At 38.9% G+C, this 18,936-nt stretch overlaps 1 protein-coding gene across 1 annotated transcript in view; it reads left to right on the forward strand.

The window, feature by feature from the left end:
- Positions 1-16,842, forward strand: part of TBX18 (T-box transcription factor 18) — a 28,791-nt gene extending 11,949 nt beyond the window's left edge. Inside the window, exons 5-8 of the mRNA XM_044246218.1 lie at positions 2,964-3,131; positions 6,422-6,486; positions 12,535-12,629; positions 14,205-16,842. Of these exons, the coding sequence (XP_044102153.1) occupies positions 2,964-3,131; positions 6,422-6,486; positions 12,535-12,629; positions 14,205-14,929 (1,053 nt within the window). The 3' untranslated portion in view covers positions 14,930-16,842. The remainder of the gene's footprint in view (positions 1-2,963; positions 3,132-6,421; positions 6,487-12,534; positions 12,630-14,204) is intronic.
- The last annotated feature ends 2,094 nt before the right edge of the window (positions 16,843-18,936 follow it).

An 18,936-nucleotide genomic window follows, 5' to 3' on the forward strand; every position in this document is an offset into this window, starting at 1 on the left:
GGTGATCTCTCTCTCTCTCTGTTGGATAAATGAATGAAATCTTAAAAAAAAAAAAACCCAAAAAGCACAAATAATATCATGCTTCTTTTGACTCAAAACTAGTGTCTTTATAGTGGATAAAACATGTATTAACTTGCACAGGGGACAGCATTCTTGTGTTTATAAACATTAGTCTATGTGACTATCTGTGTTACGAGGTAATGCCAAAAAGAAAAAAAAAAATCCTTCTTTTAAATGGAACAGAGAGCATAGAGCAAGCAGATCAGAAAAACTATTTGAGTTTCAGTGTTATCATTGTGGTCTCCTTATTTATAAGGCCTGTATTTCTCCTAGTTCTGCTTGTTTTATTAGCTATGTTATTGACCACTCATCATTACAAGTTTGATAGATCATTAAAAAGCAAATAATGTCATTTTATACAGGAGAACTGAAGCTTGCTTAGCATTCCCAGAAAATATCTGAGGTATAATAAGTTCCTATAGGTAATATTGAAAGCCTGTTATTTTGCTGGAAAGATCCCCAGATTACTGTCCGCAGTTGCCCTTTAATGTGCAGACCTAGGCATACATCAGCTATTTCTATACCCTACCCCAGTATACACCAACTTATGTCATTTTGGAAATTTTGTAAGGACAGAAAGAAATAAAATTTAAGTATATATAGCTATATGGAGAAATCTGCTTGAGAGAACAAAGACTTCATAAAACAAGAACCTGTGTTCATTGACAAGTAAACAGAAACCCAAGTCAGTTTTTGTTTCCCTCAATCCAAGTCAATTTATTCTAGTTTTCTGAAACTATCTATGTACTTATTTTTGTTTGACATCAGGTAGCTTTCTCCAGTTTCTCTTCTACTGTGGAATTTTCTGATCACTAGAATCATCAGAATAAATCTTCCACCTATGTTTTTGAGACTTTTACCTGGCACACGTAACCAGATGTTCATATTACGTTATGACCTGGTGTAAACACACACAAAGAAAACAGATCCTGTTTTGCGAAACAGTACTTATCCTGGGGCGCCTGGGTGGCTCAGTGGGTTAAAACCTCTGCCTTCAGCTCAGGTCATGATCCCAGGGTGCTGGGATCGAGCCCCGCATGGGGCTGTCTGTTCAGCAGGAGCCTGCATCCCCCTCTCTCTCTGCCTGCTTCTCTGCCTACTTGTAATCTCCGTCTGTCAAATAAATAAATAAAAATCTCAAAAAAACAAACAAACAGTACTTATCCTTTCTATAAGGAACATGCTTTATGTTTCTACTTTATCATTTTGTTTATTTAAAAAATTTCCAGTTGCAACCGTTTCAATTGATTTTTGTGAGCCACTAATGGTTTAGTGAAGTTCTGTCCTTTTTTTAGACCTGAAAAGAAACTTCTAGAGGTTCCACAGTCATGTGTGTACCTGCAGGTGACCAGGAGGGCTATTGTATTCTCTTATCCTTCCCTTATACTTCTGTTGTCTCCCATCGAGCATGGTGGTCTGTTGTTTTGTTCTTTTACCCTCAAATTTTCTATTAGTGGAAGAGATGCTCGCATAGCAGATCTAATGACAGTGCCCACCAGACCTGCCTGATGGGGGAGAAGAATCCTCTGGTGGCCGCAAACACATTCTCCACATATAGGGTTATTTGTTTTGGGCCTGACCAAATATTCAGAATTTGGCTTTGTGAAACTGCCCAAATCCTGAAAAACATGAGGTAGTTCAACCACTGTGTTTTAGACTTTGTTTAAGGATCTGTCCTCGACACTCCCAACTCCCCAATTCAAGTCGTGTAACTCAGGGAAGTCACAGCTCTGTTAATTAAACTCATTGATGAATACCTTAGTGTGGACTCCCAGGAGCAAATAGACAGTTTCACTGGGTAAGGCTATTTTTTTTTTTAATTTCATCTCCTATACCTTGAAAATATAAAAAGAAAAAGAAAAAAATTCACCCATTATCCCATTATCTAGAGATGATCACTGTATCTTTTTGTGGGTCCTTTTTACTGTCTTCATATCATTGTGATTGTTTATAAACAACTTGGATCACTTAAAGTTTAAAAAGAAGCATTTTATTTTGTGGTTAAAAATGTCCCAACCAGCACTTAGTAATGGCTGAATAACATCTCTCCCATTGTGTGGATTTTCAGTTACTGAGTAACTGAACCGAGTAACATGAGTAGCCAATCTACTCATGTAAGTGGTTTATAGTTTCTCCACTGTTGTAAGATGGTACGCTGCCCATCTCTCTGCATGGAGAGCTTTTTTTTTTAGATTTGAAATACGTTCTTGGATAAATTCTCAGAAGAAGAATCATGGGGTAGAAAGTAGTCAGATTTCCCTAGAAGAGTTGAGTGCAGCAGTTTTTCCATGCTCAGGTGCCTGGGTTTTGGAAGTTTCCCTCTGATGCAGACATGGACACTGGGCTTCTCCAGGCAAACCAGGGATGTTGTAAGCCACACACAAGGCAGACTCTTGGGTATCCTTAGAATTCCTTTTGCCCTTGAATAGACATGTTGTTGTCACCAGTGGAGGAAAAATGTTATCTGAAGAAACCCTTGGTGCACAAGTACTTGTTTTTAGGTGATGGGTTTGATGGAATTTAAATAATCATTTCAATCTCATTTTTAGTTTTACTGGTTTGGACTCCTATATTCCAGGTGGCTCACTGTAAATAAAATGCTGATGAATTTATTCTTGTATTTGCATAAACAGAAAATTAGATGTTAAGTTCATGGGTTCATGGTTGTACACAGTGTTCCACCAAAATAATGATTTTTTTCCTTTTGTATTTTCATGCATATTTTACAAATAACTTCTTAGCTCTCCGTTTCCAATTTTGACATGCTTTGTTACATTGACACTTTTACATCCTTGGAAATTTTCATTTCCAACTGGGATTTATTTTACACATTAAATACTTTGTCATAGTGTTGAGATTGGGCAGAAGTTGTTGATATATTTGGCTTTCTTTCCTTGACACAGATCATTCTTCATTCTATGCACAAATACCAACCACGGGTCCATGTCATCCGTAAAGACTGTGGGGATGATCTTTCTCCCATCAAACCTGTTCCATCTGGAGAGGGAGTAAAGGCATTCTCCTTTCCAGAAACTGTCTTCACAACGGTTACTGCCTATCAGAATCAGCAGGTATTGTTCTCAGAATCACTATCTTTCTAGACTTTTTGTTTCAGGTGTCAGTGGAAAGCTAGCTATCCTTTTCACTGTATCTAAAGTTATGAAGTGTCATAAAGTAAAGCATTTGCCATATAAGACATCCAGGATGTGTGTGTGTGTGTGTGTGTGTGTGTAAACAATTTTTTTTATTCACGGTTCTCCAAGTAAGGCTACTTCTAGTGAGAATTTCTTTAGAAAAGAATGTGTCTCATGATGAATAGTATAGGTTTGCTTTCCATTTTGGGATGTTGAATCATGATGTCATAATTAAGATTAAAAATCATGAGGGGGCTTATGGGTGGCTTTGTTGGTTGAGTATCTGACTCTTGATTTTGGCTCAGGTCGTGATCTCAGGGTCTGAGATTGAGTCCCGAGTCAGATTTTGCACTGGGGAAGGAGCTTGCTTAAGATTCTCTCTCTCCCTCTCCCTCTGCCCCTCCCCTCCACTCACTCTCTCTCTCTCTCTCTCTTTCATTACAAAAACAAACAAACAAAAAACAAAAAAAATGTATATTGCTAGGAAATAGATATGTAGAATATGAAACCTGGATTGTATCAGAGAGCATAAGATTTGATAATTCACATTGTCTTAAAACTATAACCCATGTATTATAAGAAATATTTCAGAAACATTTATCTTACATAGTCATTTTGGTATATATACAAAAATGGCTATTTCTTCAAGTACGCTCTAATTGTGAGAGGATGACACATATGTTTATAGCCTGAGAGATCAGCAGTGGTGGAGTAATCTTTTCATAAAATTAATAATAATTTCAAAAGTGAAATATTTCTTTCCAATATATGTAAGAGTATGTATTTCTTTAAGGCTGAGTCAAATAGGTGGAAAACTGATTTAGGGCAATTTAGTCCATGCAATTAAGGCCAGTTTTCATAAAAAATACTGATGTAGTTGAGGCCGATGTGGTCTGTGGTAGACTTTTTTTTTCTTTTTTTTAAATTTTAGTGGTCAGGAGAAGTATTTTAGGTTCTCCACTTCTCTTTACATTTATTTACATCTCAGTTAAAATTTAAGGCTTTATAATCTCTCGGCTGTGGTTTTTGTTGTTTTAAAGCTTATGAGGAGATTTGGATCCAGTCCCCTGCATCTTCCTTGGGGGCTGGGAGGCGCATCTGCTCTCGTCCATGCGCAGCAGCCAGCCCCACAGCTGAAGCCGTCCAGTCCTCTCTCTCAGGCTGTTATTCTTTTACATAGGCTTTGAGGAAGGAGCATGAAGTTAACCTTTAGAAGGATTGGATAATTAGGAAAATATTCTTAAAATATGTTAGATGCAAAAATGACTTTTTTTTCTTTGAGGAAAAACATAACACATGAGGAGAAAAGAGCAGAGACATTCAGTGCCTTTTAAGCAACCTCAGTTTATCTGTCTCTTTTTTTGTCTCTCAAACACAAACAGATTAACAATGTCAAATGTATATTTTTCTCCTAGCCTCTGTGATATAATAAACAAGATGCAGTGGGCTTGTTGGTACATTTTGGTGACTAATACCAATGGACAAACTGACAAATCTATTAATAGGGTAAAAAAATTAGAAGAAGGGAAATTGATAATGACCAAATGCAATGATGTTCATTTTTTAACTTCCTGGCTCCTATTTTAAGAACTCAGGGAAAATTGGTAAGCAGCTTAGCTTGGTGGTGGTTAACAGCATGGGGATTCTGAAGCCCAGGGTCCCAGCCTAGGTCTATGGACAAGTAACGTTATGATCACAGGAAACTTAAGCCTTGGTTTAAAAGAAAATATAAGATTGGGATGATAACTACATATAAGTTGCCATGAGAATTAAATGAAATATGCATATAAAATTCTTAGTACAGCGTACACAGAATGCACCCAGTAATAAAAACAATGGCAATAGTAACACATCTCTATTTAGACAAGGCACCATTGTATAAATCTCTACTCTTTTTTGAAATCCTATTTTAAATGAACACTTAAAGTATTTAATGTTATTTAAATATTATTTAAATGAACAAAGAATGAAGCTATAATGAACTCACAAGAATTCCTTCAGGACAGCAGAGGGGGATTATGAATGACTTTTCAGAGATACCCTTCCTTTTCCTTAGTGTTATCCAACAGTGTTCATTTGTACTAAGCCAAAATGGCACTGTCAGAAGTATGTTCATTAACTTTGTAGATTCCACTAAACCAAAGAGCATAGAAAACAAAGCATGATATGCTTCTTGGAGAACAGGCTGTAACTTCCGTGGGGCAAGGTGGAGATCTGTCAAGAAATAGATGAGATATTATTAGTGTCAATTATAAGATGGTATAACTAAAAATATATTTTAATGGAGATGATTAGACCACTTGTAAAAATCCCACCGCCAGATTTCTGTTTAAATTAAAACATTTATTTCGGGACGCCTGGGTGGCTCAGCTGGTTGGATGACTGCCTTCGGTTCAGGTCATGATCCCGGAGTCCCGGGATCAAGTCCCACATCGGGCTCCCAGCTCCATGGGGAGTCTGGTTCTCCCTCTGACCTTCTCCTAGCTCATGCTCTCTCTCACTGTCTCTCTCTCAAATAAATAAATAAAATCTTTAAAAAAAACACATTTATTTCTACTACCTGAATAAAATTGAATCTCATTAGTGCCTTCCAGTAGTCATTAGCTCTGGTTAGATGTTCACTGTAGGGCTCTGACCAGGTCCAGGACTCAACAGAAAATAGGAAAGAATGAAATTTTCAGATGAGAGCCATAAAGATGATCCAAAGAGAGACAAAAAAATACAGAGGCAGAAAAGTTAAAGAAGTGTATATTACCTAATTCTGAAGAAGAGAGGGATGCATAGGGATTTATTGGCATTCAGGTGTTATAAGGAACTTGACAAGGTAGAAGTTGACAAGTTATTAGCTGCTACTCATTACCAAGAGGAACAGGCATTAAACCACGTCACAGAGTTAAAGGGAAGAGCTTTTAGTTCAGAGGGATTGTCAAAAAAAGGACAGGTTATCAACAGATGATTCAGAATTTCATTCTCTAGTGATATTAAATGCAAAACAGATTTAATTATAGAGTTTAAATAGAGGTGGGGATTTTTTTCTAGGTGATTTTTCTAGGTGATTTCTGAAATTTTCTTCTAGCTTTGCAGCTAAGATAATAAAATACCTGAGAAATAGGGGAGATGAATGCTTTTATAATTTTGTAATTACTTGTAGTTCTTCCACCATTTCTGTTTTTAATGGCCTTACTTGACATTTATAGTATTTGATATGAATTTTTTGTACTCTGCAGATTACTCGCCTGAAGATAGATAGGAACCCATTTGCCAAAGGCTTTCGAGACTCTGGGCGTAACAGGTAAGACTTAGTGAAGAACATTCTGGTTCTGATAAATACATTCGACTTCTTGTGAATTTTCCATTACAAGGTAAACAGTTAACCACTGACGTGGTTTTGAAATAATTTTCTGATGAGGATTAAAATTTGTTGGTACCGCTGGGCCTTGGATGTACCTTATTTTTTAGCTTAGTGCCATGGCCTGCCCATTCCTAAGGTGAATTTTGATGTGGGATGCTGGGTGAAAAATGCAAGTTCTCAGGGTGCACAGTGCATGCTACCGCTGAAGGGACCTTAAGGAAACCTGTCTTTCAGGCCCCAGGGCTTCGATATTCCAAGTCAGTAGCCTCACTACACCTGCTGTTGTTCTTTAATTTACTTAGTGATGTCACAACAATCTCTTGATTCTATCTTCGGAATATGATGGGGCTCCGTTCCCTCAGATTTCCAACTAGAATACGAAACTATGCCCCATTACCAAGGGAGCTGATGTTCTTTAGTTTCCAAATTTGTCTTGGCTGCACTGACAGCCATACACTTGTTTATTTTCTCTGTGTCGTGTTTTATGGTGTTTGTACAAGGAGGGAGAGCAACCATAATGAATTCCACTCTGTTACTTTTATCAAAAAGCAGATCACCGTTGTCTGTGTGCCATGGGTTTTTAATTTATGGATGTGATTCTATTCCAATAGAGTTTGGTGCAATATTTTCTAAGATAAGTATTGATAGTAATAGAGAGTAATAACAGACTAACGTTCTCCAGATGCCTTTTCAGGGTAAAGCTTTGACTTAAATGTTTTTAAAGCTTTTAAAAAGAAATATTTGAGAAATTTTTATTACTTTCCTCCAGAAATTATTCTAAGACTTCTCGAAAATTTGGTATTCTCAAGAACTTGGTATAGGCTACCTCTACAGGAAGTCGAAAGCCCCAGTTGTTTTGTTTTAGGGACAGTTTGAATTAAAATTGTAGAGAGAGAACGGTCAGCTGGTAGTCTGGATTTTTAGTCTTCTAGCTGATTATTTTGGCAAGGCTGGTGCAGTCAGAGATCTTTTCTCAGAATACTGTGAAGTGCTTGCAGAATATTCTTGTATACAGGGACATTGTTTAAACACCACGAAGCATGAGGACTCAAACGCAGCTGAAATGCATTGAGAGTAGAGTGGCCGTTAATTTAGTGCAGGTACATCAACAAAACGATTAACAATAGCACTAATAATTCCCTCTGGAATTCTTTATTCTGTAGGAAGATTTGCAGATATTCCTATAATACCTGTTGTCTGATATATGGAAATCATTGTTTTTTTTAGATGTTTTTAATGTGAGAACAACTCTGCGTGGCTTTTGCTATGTTCCATTGGCTCTTGGTTAGCTTTGCTGTCCAGGGGCATTTCTAAAAGCTGAATAATGTAGTAACTGAGAAGGCCACTCCTGAGGGACTAATGGGAGCCTTTGGGATGATTTCTTTTCTACCTTGAGAAATGCTTTGATGGAATTTTCTTGTGGTTTTGGTGGTAGCAGTATAGCATTTGTTAAGGGTCTAGCATTTCTTTCATTTCATTATTTTTTTTAAGCAGCGAATACATTTATTAAAACTCACTGAAACTCCCTGAAGGCAGCTCTGAGGTTTGAGGAATACACAGCCAGGAACCATGTCCAGGCTCTCCTGTAGGATTGACCTAGCAGACACCTCACTGCTCTCGGCAGTAGGGGAATCACACTGCTTGGATACCGTGGGTTCAGTTTTGAAGCAATATGTTTAAAAATATTTTAAAAGGTGTATTTGGTTAGACACCAATAGTGAGTAAACCTACAAATAGAAGTGAGCTGATAAGATGCATAGGAGAAATTTTCAGGAAGAATTCTGGAAATGTCAGCATAATGAAAAGGCATTTGAATATGGTCAGTGAAGAGAATCAGTGGGATTGGTGAAAATAAACTATTAAGTCCCTTGTTGGGTATCATGAGGTCAGAATGCTAGGTTTGATAAGAACTTTTTCCTTCCGTTTGTTTTACAAGGTGTGGCATCTGTGGTTCTTGCTACTATTTTTTTCCTGACTCTAAAACTTTTAAAAGTTTTAATGGACACACAGAACATAAGGAATTGTGTTTTAACACTTTTTAAATTTTGTTAAATTTAAAATTTTTTGTCTTGCTCCAAATGTTTAAACAATATCATAGTACAAGAAAATTATGTTGCCTCTATATAGCTTTCTTATTAGTGAAATGAATAATTTCACTTTTTGTCTCATTAAAGTTAGTTTTCCTGCTTATGATAGACAGGTCTTCAGTGCTCATTTTGGAAGGCTAAATATTTATATAATATTTATATATCAATACTATTTAGAAAGCTAATTTTCATATTTTCCATTGATAAATTCAAAAACTCATGTATAGAGAAGAGGGAATTTGGTCAGCTTTACAGATTTCTAACTTATGTATTTTCCTTAAAAAAAAAAAAGTTTAAGTTATATGTAAGACTTGGATGGTGCATTGGTGTTGAGGGCTTGGGAAAGGAGTGATTTTTTTTTTTTTTTCATGTAAATAGAGAAGAAAGCCCATGAGAAAAAGTTCATTTTATTTCTTTAATACCCTTGGTCTGTTGTGTTATTGTTACTACTTTTCAATATAAACTGTTTTTATTTTTCCCCACATATGAAATAAGCAAATTAAGCAGGACAAGAAATAAACATGGACTTGTGATTTTTTTTGAAACTTTATAAAACAATTTGCTTTAATTAAAAATTATCCCTTCCTGGTTATTTATGGTTCCACAGCCTGTTTTATAGGAATCAGTAGCTTCAGCCCTTAAAAGCCCTCCTGCAAGACATTTGCTACGTGAAAGAGAATTTATGTGCTGAGAATAGTTTCATTCTTCAGTTAGGCCTTAGGTTTGACCCTATAAAATTTTTTACTCAGGAAGGTATAGAAATTTCTTTGCTTTAAATACTTCAGGAAAAACATAACCATTTTACTAAATAAACTTGGCCATTTGATAGCATAAATTAGGGTGGTGATAAAATGTGGAAATTGTTCAAAGGCATCTTGTATAAATTATCGCCTTGGCTGCACTCCTGCAGGAGGTGCCTTTTATCTTTCCTCTAACTAGATGGGAAAAGTCTCTATTACTGGAGAAAATGAAGGCCTTTTTTTAAAAAGTCCAGATTCAGCTACTAAATATTTTATAACTGTTTCCTGCAAAATATCTGAAATCCTTTCTGGAACTTGCAGTGTGAAACAGCAGCCTCAAGAAAACTGTCAGTAGCTCCAAGCCAGATCACTTGTAGATATGTCATCTTCAGAAGCTTCTCTTTAAAGCCGAAAGTTACATGTTTGTGGTGATCAGTAATGTCTCCTCAGGAATTGGGTGTATGGATTTGTCTTTGAAGCATAATGGAGTTTACACTGCTAAAACACATTATGCAATAATGCTCATCTCCATCGTTAATAAGTGTCTAAGTCTAATGGATGCTTATTAATTACCTCTTAGCAAGCTCCCCTTGAGACCACTCCATGACCACTTTGGTATCCTTAATATTTAAATCTATGATTATTAAAACTCATCTATGTGGTAATAAAAACATTCTATAGCATTTAGAAAAACTTGTTTCTAGAAAGTCATAAAACCTGACACAAACTAAATAAAGAACAATCAGATAGATGGTGTCCAGCATTCATCAGTTGAGTATTAAACATAACCTGCAGGAAACATGGGGTTTTGGGACTGAACAAGCGGCCAAACTGCCCCCAAATCAATACTTTAATGTGCATAATATATTATTGAGTCAATCTGGCTTGCATTTGGCTCATAGTCAGCCATAGATATGATGTCTGGTTTTGGAAAAATCACTTAGGAGCAGACAACTTTAGAGCTAGGAAAGGATGCAGAGCTTGGATGAAGAGCTTTCATAGTCTGCTACTGACTTTGTGGGAGACTGAAGTCCAGGGAGGTTAAAACATTGACTTAGGGTCATACAGTGAATTTTAAGGAGTTGGAGCCACACCCCAGTTCTCCTGACCCCCAATCCAGTGTTCTCACCACGGAATAGTCCTCTCTTCGTAGATCACTGATTACATCCAAAGCTAGACTCTGCACTTCACGCTCCATGCAGCCCAGGAGGAAGGCAGGTGCAGGTCCACTCTGTGCCCTGCTCTCCCCTTTGGCAGCCCTGTACTAGCACATGTGTGGGGCTGGTGATGGCTTTTGCAAGTGCTTCCACAGCAGCAGTCTCTGAACTTGTGACTTGAGAGATGAGTCAGGTCCATGTGTAGACTCATACGAGGGCTGTGTATGCACACGAGCTTGGGTGTGCCCTCAGTACCACTGCCCCCACCCACACACATACACTGCTGTCTCCTTCTAGCACTAAGATGGGGTAGTGATGCTCCATGGAGTCATGAAGGACATTTGCACATCAATGGAGTCTACGCTCTGAACACTAAGGAAGTAGATTCAGCATGTAAAGCCTTAGAACAGTGGGCCAAGTGTGTAAGGTGGTTTTATCTGCCATATCACTTTCTTTGAGTGTCTGGGGAGTTTTCACCATGCTGTGTAGGTGGTAGGACTCTGAGACAAGAGGGTTCCTCTAGCCTTGGCTCATAGTTCTTGATTTAGGGATGCAAGATACCCAGAGGAGGTAGCAAGTTGAGTGCAAGTGATTAAGGACCTGCTCTTTTTTTTCTTTTTTTAAGATTTTATTTATTTATTTATCTGACAGAGAGATCACAGGTAGGCAGAGAGGCAAGCACAGAGAGAGGGGGCGAAGCAGAGAGCCCAATGCAAGGCTTGATCCCAGGACCCTGAGATCATGACCTTAGCCGAAGGCAGAGGCTTAACTCACTGAGCCACCCAGGCACCCCTAAGGACCCGCTCTTGAACATTTGCCTTAGAAACAGATTATCTGTGTTGAATAAAACTGTTTCTAACAATCACAAGAGAAGTCTGAATATTGTTTGATACTCAGAATGCAGGTATTTTCTACAACAGAGCTCTATGTTTTGTGAAAATCACAATGTTATTAAGATTAACAAATTGCTTAGGGCTTTGGTAGTTGAGGGAAGACTAACGAGATCTTAAGAATGGGGCTAGTTGAATGAAATGCCTCATTTCCAGAACCTAGAGGACTTAGTTTTATTTATATATAAATATTATATATTGATATAAGGAAAGAGGGACTCTGGATCACTTACAGGAGGAGACACATACATTTATATATGCAGAGTAGTAGTTACCCTTGTTTTTAAATATATATAGATAGATAAATAGATATAGATAGACATATAGATATATCTGTATATATCATATAAATAATTTACAACCAACTTATCCTATCTCTCTAAGTATCCATTCACTAAGTGTATGTAGGGACCGGAAAAGAATGTTTGATGCTAATACCAGAGCCATACATGGTGCCGGCCTGTGAGATCACCTTTCTATGCTCCTCCTGCATGTTGGGCTGAGAGGACTGTGCTTTCCCCCGACTCGCCTGGACTCCCTGTTGCTGAAGGGAGAGACTATCCTGGCAGCACTGGGTGTGATGGAGATCGTGCCCCTCCCCAGAGAGAAGCTGGTTTTCTTTGGATGAGTGCTCTTCTAAAGCTGGCTACCAAGGGACCAAATGATGGACAGAAATGTCTCTTAAGAAAAAGCAGCTTTACAGGGTCAGTCTTTTTGTGGAGAAGCCTTCCGCATCAGAGAGAGAAGTAATGTTATGGGGGAGAGGGTGGATTCCAGATCACACCAGAGCCTTGGACTCCCATCAGCTAGGATGGGCCTCACCTGAGCTCCTTAGCACAGAGCGACAGCTTCTTCTTCTCCGAGGTTGGCTTAGTTTTCTGAAAATGTTAACAGCATATCTTGGGTGGTTTCCATTGTCCTGTGCTCCTGGTGACAGAATGGTGGCCCATCTCTGAAGCTTTTCTATCTGTCTCTGCCGAGCTCTTGCCCTACCAATGTGGGGGGACACTGTGAACACTAGTGAGGTGTTCTGAGCTGCTTATTACTGCCAAAAGCTCCAACTGCTCCTAATGAGGCTTCTTTTGTCCACCTCCATCCCAATCCTTCCATTTAGAATGGGTTTGGAAGCCCTTGTGGAGTCATATGCATTCTGGAGACCTTCACTACGGACTCTCACCTTTGAAGATATCCCTGGAATTCCCAAGCAAGGTAAAACACAAAGTCTCTGGGGTCAAGATGCAGGCGGTTCTTGACTGGAAGCTCAGATGCTGAAAAATACACTTGACGTCATTGACTTCCACAATGGCGACCTCATCACCAACATCCTTTTGTTATGGGATCCATCTCTTTTCTGTGAGGAATGGGGATGGGGACCAGAAAAATGGCTCTTGTGGTCATAGGTTAAGTCTTGGATGTTTCAGACTGTCAATATATTTCAGGACTTTTACCTCACACTTAAACCTCTTGTTAGAATTAGAGCCAGACTGTGGGCTCTTGTGCCAAGCCCACCTCACAGGGAATCCCCGTGCTGGTGCCAGTTCACCCTTCCTTGCCAGCTTCTGTCTTCGCTTCCTTCAGCAGAATGGCCTCTAGGCAGGGTTTGCGTTTGCCTGTTGGATTTATGCTGAGGAGGTCAGGCACGCTCAGGTAGACTTTCCTGGGCTCATCTCTGAGTGAGTCCCCCAAGCTCAGGCTAGTGTTTCCTCAGAGGGAGCTGCATGCAAAAGGATGACGCTTCCTCCTCTGCTTGGTAGGTAGGACTCTCAGCCCACCCCTGTACTCGGGCTTTTTACGCCTGATCCTGCCCAGCCCCCCAGTGACAATTAACATGCTGGGCTTTAGATACTTATCATTGACTGGATTGGGCTTTCTGATTATTTTGAGAAGCTGTATAAAACACAGTTGCTGGAGCAATGAAGGCTTTACAACCTGTCCAGTCTGTTGGAATTCTCCTCTCCCCCTACGTTCTGTCAAGTTTGCAGACATCAATCTGCCAGCGAATCCAGAGAGTGGGAGACAGCCACGACAATCATTATTGACTGGACGCAGGGTCAACCACCCTCTCCATGTCACAGGACTGTTTATCTGGCAGGCCTCTGCTCTTGCACGAGCCTGTGATTCACCAACCTGTGTCTGGTTGGAAATGAGAGTTTTGAAGTTCTAGACTATTGCCTTCTTGTAATAGCCCTGTATGGCCTAGCCATTGAGGCGCATAAGCTTTCAGTGGGCAGCTGAAGATAAGTTTGAGGCAGCGTGTGTCTTTGACCAGTTTGGCTCTTCCTTTGGAATTCTTTCCATTTTCATGCAAGAAAACATACTGATCCAGACCAAGGTCTGCTGAAGGAGTGAAATACGGAAAGAAGAGAGGTAATGGCTATACTTTTGGAGCAAGATACAGAGTAAGATGTAAGTTATAAAGATGCCAGGGAAGTCAGTGTTTGTAATATTTATTATAGAAAATCAGAAAACTCGAGGAAAACTAATGGAGGGAGAAAATGTGAAAAATCTATGAGGCAGTGTCCTGATACCTTCTGCGATTAAAAAAAAAAAATGTGGTTGCCCTGGTCGAGATCATATGCCTTGGAAATATTGAGAGGATTTGTGTCTAAAATATTTCAGTCTGGATTCAGTTAAATTGTAATTCCTTGAGAGCCAAGACCATCTCCTCTTCATCGTTCAATGTAGGCTTCTTTGTGACAAGCTGGGTCTAGCTCATGTTCACCAAACTGAAAGGAAAACATGGCTGTGGAGTCGCTGCTCTTTACATTTCAACTTCTTTTGTAGGAAATACAAGTTCCTCCACGTTGCTCCAAGGCTCTGGGAATGGCGTTCCTGCCACCCACCCTCATCTTTTGTCTGGCTCCCCTTGCTCCTCCCCTGCCTTCCATCTGGGGCCCAACACCAGCCAGCTGTGTAGCCTGGCTCCGGCTGACTACTCTGCCTGTGCCCGCTCTGGCCTCACCCTCAACCGATACAGCACATCCTTGGCCGAGACCTACAACAGGCTCACCAACCAGAGCGGAGAGACCTTTGCCGCACCCAGGACTCCCTCCTATGTGGGCGTGAGTGGCAGCGCCTCAGTGAACATGTCCATGGGTGGCACAGATGGGGACACGTTCAGCTGCCCACAGACCAGCCTGTCCATGCAGATTTCGGGGATGTCCCCCCAGCTTCAGTACATCATGCCTTCACCCTCCAGCAACGCCTTTGCTGCTAACCAGACCCATCAGGGTTCCTATAACACGTTCAGGTTACACAGCCCCTGTGCCTTGTATGGATATAATTTCTCCACATCCCCCAAACTGGCTGCCAGTCCTGAGAAAATTGTTTCTTCCCAAGGAAGTTTCTTGGGGTCCTCACCGAGTGGGACCATGACCGATCGGCAGATGTTGCCCCCTGTGGAAGGAGTGCACCTGCTTAGCAGTGGGGGTCAGCAGAGTTTCTTTGACTCTAGGACCCTAGGAAGCTTAACTCTGTCATCATCTCAAGTGTCTGCACATATGGTCTGATGAATCCTGGAAGTTAAAGCATACTCAGATTGGTCTAATGTATTTTCTTTTTCTTTTTTTCTGAAAGCAATATGAAAAGAAACTTATCAGTAGCTTGTAAGATTTACATATTGTAGGAAATGAAGGCTCCCTGAGTATTTCGACTTTCTCATGGTGAGACTGTAATTATCTATGGTATATATGTAGACCGTACATAGCACGTGGAGTTTTGCAGCCTGCAAAACCACATCCTCCCTCTTTTGTCCCCCCTATTTCATTTAGTTGCACAGAGGATTGGCATAAGTAGTATGCTTAACCCAAATTCTCAGACTCTTTTAAAAACCAAACACCAAACTTAAAACTTGGCAGTGATACTAACCAGACCAAGGCTTATAACTTAATTTATCAGAAAAATGCTCTACACAGTTTCATACTTGAGTGTTGATAACTAACAGTAACCAGCACCCAGAGTCTTGTGATTTCTGTTATTCTTGGGCACAGTGTGAGAGCCTAAAATGCCAAAGCCAGCTGAAGTCTAAGTATTAGTTCTGAGGTATCTGTAGTCATGAAGGATTAGCTTTTGTGTTCCTGCTTGCTCTTGTCTGTCACAGGTATTAGATGATCTTGGTTCTGTAAAAATTCTTGATCTATTATTATTTACTTAGGTAAGGTGGAAGAGAGCCTTGTATCTTCTTTCCACTTTCCACTGGGTATGTAAGAGGTATTCATTCATCTGCAAAGAATAAATGTCCAGTATTTTGGATGTTTCGCTCATTTTATTTAGTTAAAGTAGACCGTTAAAGAGAGTTCTGTAAACATTTTTAAATTCCGGTTTTCACTGGGGAGGGAATATATGATATGAGTGGAATGCCAAAAAGAAAATAAATCCACCTCAAATTCTTTGATTCCAATAAGAAATGTCTATCTTTTTAAATCAAGAGGAATATTGTCAGCTTTCCCTTACATTGTTATAGTGTGGTTTTTCATTGAGGATATTTTTTACATTTTGTTTTGAGATTCCTGGCCTGTGGTCTGTAAGGAAAAAGGCATTTGTGCTACTTACTTGTCTCCCCACTCCTACAAGTTGAAATCTCCCCTCCTCCTTAACCTTGTTTCTCTGTCTGAGTCTTTCCTGAAACAAATAGATTCTAGGCCTTTATGGTATTAAATAACGCTGTAAGGAATTTCAGGGGGTTATCTGCAGCAATCTGTCTTTTGGGGGTTGTAGTGCAAAGGCCAAAGCCCATTACCATAAAGACCCTCTTAGAGGATGAAGGAGGAAGATACTAATTATGATAAAGGGTCTATAAAACTTTTAACCTCAACAGCATTTCAGCCTCCAAACCGGAAAAATGGAAGGTGGATTAATTTTTGGAAAAATCCCTAAAATAATGTATACATGGTTTAAGATTTCAAAACAAGTACCTTTGATAGCACATTAGGAGATGACTAGGAAAGGCTAAGAATGCGTGATAAGGAGCGTTACCATATGTCTGTCGAGAAATTTAAAAAAATTGTATGTCTGTTCGTTGACTCATTACCTTTCATATATTTGTCAAGCTAAAGCAGACTTCCTTTCCAAGCTAAGTGAGATTTCCTTTCAGGGCTAAACAGAGTTGCTTTAACTCATCTCTAGTTTAGGAGGGGAAATGGTGTAGCTCTGATTTACTTCTTTCCGTTAAAACAGCACGGCTGTTAGATATTTAGGCAGATAACTGTTTGAAAAGTATTGGCGCAGGATGTGACTTTTGTTTATGGATATTGATAAATATCCTCGTGGATTTTTTAACAGCTCATCAAATCAGTATTGAGTTTTACATTGAAGATTAGCATAAAGGGACATAAAATACTTCTAGTAGATCGATCTATAGAAGATGATTTTGTATGGTATTAATAGCTTGACACAGATTTGGGAAAAGTCCTCATGAGCTATGGCCATGGGAAAAGGCCATCCCAGCTGGAGTGCTTACTACAATTCTAGAACAAAAGAGTTGTCTATCTTGAGAAAACATGGAAAGTAATGATCTGTACTCATATGTATTATTAGGGAGAGCATTTTCCTTTTTGCTGTTGGTGATTTGAAATGTTACAAAGATATGAGTAGAACTTATTAATTTTTTTGATTTAGCAATATTGTACAAATTGCTGTTTCCTTTAGGTTTTACTGTAAATATTAATCACCATGTCACTTCAAAGACTAGCCTTTTATCATTATGTTAAATGACATACATGCATTGATAATTATAATTATATATGTGTATTTTATTAAAAAGCGCTTAAGAAATGATATATTAAAGTGTGTTACTAAACCCTTTTATGACTTTGGAGGGTAATCATTTAAAGTGTCTATAAATGTTGTTCTAAGAATAAGCACACATAGGAACACCCCAAACACAGATTTTGTGGCTTTTGATTACAAGGCATGGAAAAATGGGACTGGCATTCATTTTTCATGTGTTAAAAATAATTTCTTGGGGCCCTGACCATGTCATTAAAGGTGAAGCCCTGACAAATGTTGAACACATGAAAATTCAAATGTAAGAAGAGGAGGCCACGGTGTGGTATGTTTTGTTTCTGGTCCAGGGGAGAAGGGCAAGGATACAAGAATGAGCTGCTTTTATACCACTGACCGGTGATGACAGATCACTTCTAGACCCCTTGACTGGAAAACATTCCAAGGGACATTGTGATGAGGTGAGGTTGTTGCTATCACAGCCAGTCACATTTTGAAAATTAACACTTGCTTCTATACAAGCTCCTTCCCAGAGGTCAACAGTTTTTCTTAAGCAGGGCACCCACTTGCTGACCCCTGATTTCTGGAATGTAGGGGGTCAGGAGACTTTCGTGGCCCCCAGAAGAGACTGAAGCCCAGTGTTGCTGATGCAGCAAAGGATCACACTCACTCCTCACATGAATTAGTGAAATTTTGAGCAAAAGAAACCTCACCTTTAAAATGTGAATTCCTCTGGAGACATCACTCCCCAGATTTAAACCTGTCAGCAACTTACAGCTTAGTATGAATTAGATAAACCGAAGATTCGGAGGTAGTTTGATTAGAAGAAAAGAGTGATTTTTGGAGTAGGGCAATTTTGGGATGATTTGGATGGGAAGGAGGAGGTGCAAGGGGAAGGATCTCTAAGCAAACTGGTGTAAAGCCATTAAAAATAATAATTTCATGAGCTTCTTTCAGGAGTCATGGTAGAGTTGGTGGATGCTATGCTGAAGCTCTCTCTAATTAGACAGCTTTGTAAAGAATCCTTTCAAAGTGCAATCGCGCTGGGTTTCCTCATGGGGAATTTATTGACTCATCTACATGGAGGTTTTCTGAAGCCTTCCACTGGAAATTAAATAATGTTATTAAGTTATTACCACTCTGTTTTAATACCCTTGATAATCATTCTTTAAAATATGTGCTGAGACAAGTTGAGAGTAAGTTAAATAAGTGAAGTAAGTAAGTAAGTGAACAGTTAAGTAGATATGCATGAATGTGGCCTTCTGGGAGTTCATTATCAGTGATGAAAAAGAACAAATAATATATATTTAAGTAGAGAAACATCCAAGAGGTATATAAACGTGTATCCATTTACATGCTGATAGACTTTCAAGTAATTCCTTTCCTTTCTTTCTTTCTCGCCCTTTTGGTATGGTGAGAACATCATTTTCTTGGGAATTAAGCAGCTTTTATTCAAACCACAACTTCCCAATCATAATTTTGGACAAAAACTTAATCAGTTTAGGTCTCAACTTTTTTTTTTTATGTGTGAAAGGAGTGGCTGGAATAAAAAATTTTACATTCCTTTCAGTTATAAAATTCATATGACATTGTATAAATACCATTCAGCTTAGGAAAATAGCTTCATAAAAATATATCTTTATAAAAATAGGTCTTTTGGAATATGATATAGATAAATAGCTAAGCATATGTATGTGTATATCTGTTTTTACAATGAACATACCATGACCTTGATCAGGGTTATTGATTATTTTAAATTTATTGGATTTCTTAGAATTTATCTTTTAAATGGAAC

Source organism: Neovison vison, chromosome 1 (assembly GCF_020171115.1).
Source record: "Neovison vison isolate M4711 chromosome 1, ASM_NN_V1, whole genome shotgun sequence".
NCBI lineage: Eukaryota > Metazoa > Chordata > Mammalia > Carnivora > Mustelidae > Neogale > Neogale vison.